Source organism: Furipterus horrens, unplaced genomic scaffold (assembly GCF_987537825.1).
Source record: "Furipterus horrens unplaced genomic scaffold, mFurHor1.1.pri manual_scaffold_9, whole genome shotgun sequence".
Classification (NCBI taxonomy): Eukaryota; Metazoa; Chordata; class Mammalia; order Chiroptera; family Furipteridae; genus Furipterus; species Furipterus horrens.
Genome location: NW_028327179.1, coordinates 540,440 through 547,624, shown reverse-complemented (window position 1 = coordinate 547,624; position 7,185 = coordinate 540,440). Strand labels below are relative to the sequence as shown.

Sequence of the window (7,185 nt, the reverse complement as noted above, 5' to 3'; positions counted from 1 at the left end):
GGAAGCCAGGTTCAAGTTACACCCGGGAAGCTCCCGAGGTTGCAGCGGCCCACGGCCGGCCCTAGCAGAGTAAAACGCGGAAGCTGGAACCGGGTGGGGTGCCCGGAAGCGCACTGCAGTGGGACTCAGCAGCCGCAGCAGGCCCCCTGTCGTGCCCACTAAGCCGAGCTGCCAGCAAGAACGCTGCGGCACAGACAGGGCAAACTGAGCCGAGCGAACCGGTAAGGGATCCCGTGCCGGCTGCCCGTGCATTGCCCCTCGGCTCCGCCTCTCATTCCCTGCTCTGCGGGATGGAGCTGGGCGCTTGGGCACTCCTCTGCCTGCAGAAGGTGCTGGGAGGTCGTGCGATTTGGAGTCAGGTGACAAGTCGGTCCCTTGCCCTCCCAAGGCGCCCGGGTCCTCGGGAAGTAGTCCCAGGTTGTGAGACCAGCTGCGAATTTGTTTAGCCTTTAGGGACTTGCGTTCACTTGGAAAGGGCAGAGGCTGGAATTCTGAAGGCAAAGGGGTGCTCCTGCCACTTGGAAGAGTGCAGACCAACGTCCCCTTTCACTAGCGAGGCCGTCCCCGACTCCGTTCCTCGCAAGGTCTGCTTCCTCGCCGTCCCGGGGCTTTCAGGCTCGCGGCGCGCCAGGCCGCATCGAGCACTAGACTTGGGCTCCGTCCTCTCCCGGACGACCGAGGCGCGCAGCAACCGCCCTCCAGGGCTCGCCCGGAGCCCCGGTGACGTCACCTCCCTGGGCCGCGCCCAGCGGCAGGGCGCGGGCCTCGCGACGCCGCACGCCGCTTCGAGCGGGCTGCGTGGTGACGCAGGCGCGCTGTGCGTGTGGCGTGTGTGGCGGTATGCATGGCGGCCGGTAGCGCCGATGCCTTGTCCCGATGGGCCGCTCCTGGGTGTCGTCTGCATCCGAGGCCATCGATGCTCCCTGGTGGGGCCCGCCATCTGCTGAGGCCTGGTGAGAGTCGTGGGCCCGCGCGGTGGGGCGCGGCAGGTGCGCGGGCCTGCGGGACGCATCTCCAGCCGGCCTCCGAGGACACGTGAGGCTTGGCAGAGTAGGGGTGCGCTGGGCGTGGGGTCTCGGGGGCGGCTTCCCCAGGGGCGAGCACGGGGCGCCGCGAGGACCCCAGAGCTGAGCGCGCGCCTCCTCCGCAGCCGCCCTGCGACATGCGCTCGGAGTGCCACCTCCCAGCACCGGGCCCGCAGCGCCTCCGCCGTGGTTCCCAGGACATTGGTCACCGAGCCTACTCCCGTGCCCTTCCTGTAACCTCGCAGGGTGTGCCGACCTGTGGAAGAGTGTGGAGGAAGGGCCGCTGGGTGCAGTGACGTGATGGTGTGGATGGCCCCGGGGTCTGGTAAGTTCAGGCGCGCTGTGCTGCAATGGCGGAGAGGGACCCGTGTGCCCCGTAAGCCTGCCACTCCCAGGCTCCTGGAAGAAACACACGTGCGGTGCCGACGCCCCGCGGCCTGGCGCTCAGCACCCACCCGAGGGCAGGGGTCCCGGGTTGCAAGCCTCCAGCGTGCATGGGTCTGCGGTGGCCCGATGCATTCCTGCAGCGCTTGCGAGAGCATCCTGGAAGGGTTTGAGGCCTCGCTCTGCTGCACACGGAGCGAGGTTATAGACGTTCCAGACAGTCGCGTGCTCCCTCCCGACGCTGGCGTGCGGGGCGCCGTGCGGGTCCGCCCGCCCCAGGGCAGCCGCTCGCCGCACACGGTAAACTCCCACGTTCGGACTTCCGTCCACAGCGCGCACGCGCCAGGCACTCAGCAGCGCCAGGCACTCAGCAGCACGAGTCGAGTGGCCTGGATTCGAGCGCAGGCCACGGAACGGGCGTGTTTGCGCAGAAAACAGCCTTACAGAAGTTGAAAGTGAAACGGAGTGGGGGGAGGGCAGAGGCAGGTCAGCTGCAGGGAACAGAGAGCAGTGATGGGGACCAGGCCCTGAGGGACTGAGGGTCCAGGGGGCGAGCCTAAGAGGACCACGGGCTAAATCCTGCAGCACAGCAATGGCGGGCGCGCTCTCTGCACTGACTTAAAGAAAGAGCCCGTGGGAGAGGCGAGCAGCGATGTGGGCTGAGCTCTGCTGTGCAAGACTTAGACACCCTTCACCCGGTTTAAACACTAATATAGCGATTTATTGCTTCTTTAGACACGTTCTAAGGGAGGGGGAGCGGACTGACGAAAATAGCGGCTCATCCGGGACTGTCTTCCTTGGCTTTTCTGGAGCTCAGGCCCGGGGCTCTGAGCTCTGCCTCGTGCCCTCCTGGCCCCCGGGCCACACGAGGCTCGCTAGGTGTGTGTGTCTGGGGGCTTCAGAGAGCCCCCTGCCACTGCCTCCCTGCTCGGCTGCTCGCCGGAGAGCGGGAGGCTCGTGGTCTCCAAATGCCGTGACACCTGCACTGGAAGCCCCTCCCCCTCGGGTTTTGACTCCAGCCCCACCTTGGGCTGTGCGTCCTCCGGGGGCTCCAGCTTGGTGGCCGACTTCTGGTCAGAGCTGGACTCGGGGGCCTGCGAGGGCTTGGGGCCCCGGGAGCTGCCCCCACCCTTGTCGACGGCTGCAGCGGGCGGGCTCCGGGCCTTGGGCTGCACCCAGCAGTGGCTGAGGATCTCGTCGATGTGCGGCCGCCGGTTGACGTCCGGCTGCAGGATGCGGTAGATGAGGTCCTTGCACTCGTCCGTCAGGTGCTTCGAGCGCGGGAAGTTGATGCGATGCTCCTTCTGGACACGCAGCATCTTCTTGATGTTTGAGTCGTCGTAGGGCATGGAGCCGCAGACCATGATGTAGAGGACCACGCCCAGGCTCCAGATGTCGTAGACCTTGGGCTGGTAGGGGATGCCCTGCAGCACCTCGGGAGCCGCATACGCCGCCGACCCGCAGAAGGTCTTGCTCAGGCTCAGCCGGCCGCTGTCATCCCGCAGGCAGCGCTTGGAGAAGCCGAAGTCGGACAGCTTGATGTTGAAGTCCTTGTCGAGGAGAAGGTTCTCGCACTTGAGGTCCCGGTGGACAATGTCCAGGTCGTGGCAGTACTTGATGGCCAAGGAGAGCTGGTGGAACTTCTTGCGGGCATCATCTTCATGCAGGGCTCCCCGGGTTTTGATGAACTCAAGGAGGTCGCCCTGGACCCCGAGCTCCATGATAATGTAGACCTTGCCGTCCGAGGTCTCGAAGATCTCGTAGGTCTTGACAACGGAGCGGTGGTTTAGCATGATCAGAATCTCAATTTCCCGGGGCAGGAATTTCTCCAAGAAGTCCGTGGGGGCTTTCTTGCGGTCGATGATCTTGACTGCCACATTGAACTTCAGGCGCTCAGAGTAAGCGGATTTGACTTTCGCGTAGGAGCCCTCTCCCAGGTTGATCCCCATAATGTAGCCTCGGCGCTTGAGGACAGCAGCGTCGTCCATGGTGCCAGGAGCACCCAGGGCCTCTGACGCTGCCCTCCACACACCTGTGAGGCATGGGCTGTCGGTATCCTCATGTACGCTGTGGACAGAGTCCTCTGGGCTGGCTGGGCCTGCTGTCCCTGCCTGCAAGAGGCCCGAACTGGGGTGGAACATTCAGTGTTGTCTCCCAGGTGACTGCAGATGTGAGGTCATAGAGGAGGTGTGTCTTGGGGAAACAGGCTCTGCCCCGAGCCATTTGGACTCGGAACCCTGGAGGACCAGCCAGAGGCCGGAGGCAACTGAAGGCCTTGAGCACAGCCTGGCGCTTGACTAGGACCCAAGGGCAGCGAGGGCTGTGGAGATGCCTTGGTCTGCCCGTTGCCTCCCCACCCAAAGCCAGCCGGGGCTGTGTCAGGCGGAGACCCAGGGCAGGTGGTTGTATCAGTCCCGGTCCCGGCCAGAAACAGACTCCAGTTCATGAGGGCGTCATTGACAAAGGTGGGAGCAGAGTATGGGAAACCCCAGCAGTGGTCCCACTCCTCGGAGAAGGGAGGGATGACCACTCACCCTGGGGAGGGGAGTGCAGAGAGGCAGCGACCTTGTTCCCCTCTGGGGGTCTGCCAGACGCAGCCTGGACCTGAGGTCCCAGGGCAGGGCTAGGGCTGGGGGACGGGCTGGTCCTAGATCCTGCCACGAGTGTGCACAGCTGCTCCGGGAATGCTCTGAGGCCAGTGCTGGTTGGGAGGTCAGCGCCGGACAGGGACCTGTGTCTGGCACCTGCTGGGGCCACGCCCTGAGGGGCAGGAGCTGGAAGGTTTGGCCTAGCCTGGGGTGTAACCTTTGTCAAGTCTCCCTAAGAGTGGGTGCCCCTCTCAGATGACCCAGCTGGGCCAGTGGTCTGTGCACCTGGGCCGCGCATGCACCACCCCTTGGCACTTACTGGCCGGCATCGCGGGCGGGAGGTGGGGCATCTCAAAGCTCCACCCTCACCCCAGGTGGACAGCGGTGCCTCCCGCTCTCTGTTGCCAGGCTCGCTATGAGCAGGTGCAACCTCGGCTCAGGGCTGGCACCTTCACCTGGGGTGAATCTTTGAGAACCACCGTGGGTGTCAGGTCCATCCAGACAGGTGATGGTCAGAATTTGGTGCCCAGGCTCACCCCGCCAAAGAGGGCAGGCCAGCGGGAGGGACGCCCTGTGTTCTTACGTAGTGCCGGCCGTGGTTGCGGGCGCAGCGGGCCCTCTGGGCAGCAGGCTCACACCACCCCTCCCTTGAAGGTCAAGGCTTCCGGTGAACTCAGATCTCTCCTGTCCAAGTCCAGACACGCAACACTGGCCTCCACGGAGCGGCCACCAGGAGACACTTCACTGTCCGTGAGTCTCATGTTTCTGGGGTTCAGGGTATTCAGGACAGCCTTGGGTAGATAAGGTAGCTCCCCGTCCCGAGCAGAGACCCGCGTGCCCCGTCCATGGGCAGCGGCCTGCAGGAATTGGGGCCGGTGCTCTGACTGCTGACGCGACTGACCGGCTCCGTCCCGCTGAGCTTCCCGCAGCTGCCCTGTGTCCCTGCCCCGGCGAGGACTCCGCCGTCCTCCCTCCCCAGTGTTCCCGCCCCAGAAACCCCAGGGTGTCCGAGCTGGGCGAGGCCTGAGGGTATTGCCTTCAGTGGCCAGGAGGGGTCCTGACTTTCCGTGTTGTAAGTCGGGGCTGGCAGCCTTTGTGGCTTTGGATCCGATAGGCGCCCTTCTCCGGAACCCTCTAGGTCAGTGGCGCGTGGGCTGGAAAGAGCGGCTGCCACAGAGGCTCACAGCTCACGGCGGGGCTCGGAGTGGGGACCCGGGCTCTTTGTTCTCGCCGCTCTGGCGACCGGCCGCAGGCTCGCACCGCCCAGTTCTCACAGCGGGCCTTTGGGTTTTCCAGTTTTCTTGTTTTCACAGGGCACGTGGAGAGCCGTCCGTGCTGTGCGGCAGGATTCCGACACAGGCCTTCACCCCTCGCCTCTGAGCAGGTTCCAGTCCTCACTTGCCCCCCAACCCCCACCCCACCCCGCAAGGAGTCGAGGTTCCTGGCTCTGAGCTGGGGTGTGGGTGGCTCAGGGCCTGGCACCTGACTGACACTGTCTGGCCCCAGCTTGGGCACTGCCTTGACTGCTCCCAGAGCAAGGAGGTGGGCCCCTTGGATGTTACCTGAACGAAAAAAGGACACCATTTAATAAACAGTTTAAATGTGTGATTCGGTCCAGCCTATTTCTGTCCCCCATCCGCGGTCTGCTCTGTACACAGCGAAGGACCCTGCCCAGCTTGAAGGAGTTGGAGCCCAGCTGGAGGGAGGCCAAGTGCCTCCCATCCCCTCGCAGGCGCCCCTGTCAGCTACGGTGGGGAGCAGGGCAGGGGGCAAAGACCTGTGCTCAGGAAGTTTACCTGGAGATCCTGGGATGGTTTCTAGGGGCTTGGTGGGGTTCTGCGTCTGCTGGAACCCAAGTGTGAGCCAGCACCCTAGTGCGAGTGACGCGCCCACATATCTGATTTCACTTGACAAGTGCGTGGTGGCCACTACACCTGTGTGCACACAGCTACCCCGCGTGGTCAGGAGTGGCGGTGGGCTGGGCCAGGTGCCAGCGGCTCACGCTCCGCTTGCTAGTGATGAGCACCCTGGCCACACCGGCCACCCCCGGAGGCCCAGGCAGAAACTCACCTTGGAACAGAGCTGGACGCCACTGAGCCCTCCCGGCAGATGGGGACAGTGAGGGTGGCCTCGGAGCAGCTGTGCGCCTTGAGAGGACAGGCTGGAGCCAAGGCCTCCAGTGTGCAAGCCTCGAGCGGAGGTGATGTGGTCAAACCCTAAATGAGAGCCAAGGAACGGGACCAGGTGTGCTGCCCGGGTCGCAGGCATCAGCGAGGGACCGGGCAGGGGAGGCATCTTGGAACTGAAACGGGTCCAGATGAGACAGGACAGGGGTGGCTGCCCCGCCCTCCCCTGCCCCTCCTCCACTTCTCTTCCACGCTGTCAGGCCCGCAGGTGTGGGCCACACCTGTCCTGTGTGAGCCACAGCAGAGGCTGACCTGCCAGGCCCAGGAAGGGAAAGGATTTGCAGGGTGTCACCTTGGTGGGTGGGGACCCCACCGGCTGTGGGGGTCTGAGCGTGGTTCAGCTCAAGGTTGCTGGAGCCAAAAGCCGAGTCCCCAACCTAAGAGGTAAGGACATTCTCACGTGGAAAAGATAACCCAGTGAAAACTCAGGCCCTGGCAGGTGGCCGGGCTGGAGTGTCATCTGTGCACCAAGACGGGTTTCGGGTTCGGTCTCCGTTCTGGGCATGTAGTGGAGGCAACCGGTCAGTGTTTCACATCAGCGTTTCTCCCCATCTCTCAAATGAGTAAAAGCATATCTTTGGGTGAGGATTACAAAAGAAGAGAAAAACTCGTGACACATAAAAGTTTTGCTAGGTTCAGGGTTCAGTGTCCTGAAGTTCCACTGGAAAGGCCGTGTCGTTCCTTTGAGGGTTAATACGAACCCAGGTTGTTGACCTGGAGCTTCGGAGAAGTGAAACTCTGCTGCCGCTCACACAGAGCTCCCCGGGTTCTCCCCGGTTTGCTTTGGAAAGCCCTTCAAAAGTACCAGCCCAAGACGCAGGGTGGAGGCATCTCCAGAGCTTGGGAGGGTGAAACTTGACCCCCATTTGCCCACAGGACCCCCAGGGTGGAGCCAGAGAGCCCCATTCTGATGGGAGGCCCTCAGCTGGGCGCACGGCAGGTTTTATCCCACAGTGGAAGAATAAGCGCTTCTTGATTTTATTGAACAGGTATTTGCGGGGG

At 63.5% G+C, this 7,185-nt stretch overlaps 1 protein-coding gene, 1 long non-coding RNA gene and 1 other non-coding gene across 6 annotated transcripts; 2 read left to right on the top strand and 1 right to left on the bottom strand.

Moving 5' to 3' along the window:
* The first annotated feature begins 326 nt into the window (after nt 1-326).
* LOC150001162 (uncharacterized) lies at nt 327-5,258 on the top strand. Of its 4 annotated transcripts, none has more exons than XR_016512989.1 (3): nt 327-953; nt 1,271-1,350; nt 4,652-5,258. It is a non-coding gene; the product is annotated as an uncharacterized LOC150001162 (long non-coding RNA). The 4 variants fall into 4 exon arrangements; XR_016512992.1 differs by lacking the exon at nt 327-953 and adding an exon at nt 966-989; XR_016512990.1 differs by lacking the exon at nt 327-953 and adding an exon at nt 970-1,035.
* Nucleotides 1,501-1,632, top strand: LOC150001164 (small nucleolar RNA SNORA9). The gene has a single exon (XR_016513218.1). It is a non-coding gene; the product is annotated as a small nucleolar RNA SNORA9 (small nucleolar RNA).
* On the bottom strand, nt 2,222-4,155 carry LOC150001163 (testis-specific serine/threonine-protein kinase 1-like). The gene has a single exon (XM_090286977.1). It carries the CDS (start codon nt 3,548-3,550, stop codon nt 2,285-2,287), a length of 1,266 nt encoding a protein of 421 aa, XP_090143103.1. The 5' UTR covers nt 3,551-4,155; the 3' UTR covers nt 2,222-2,284.
* Nucleotides 5,259-7,185: the final 1,927 nt, after the last annotated feature.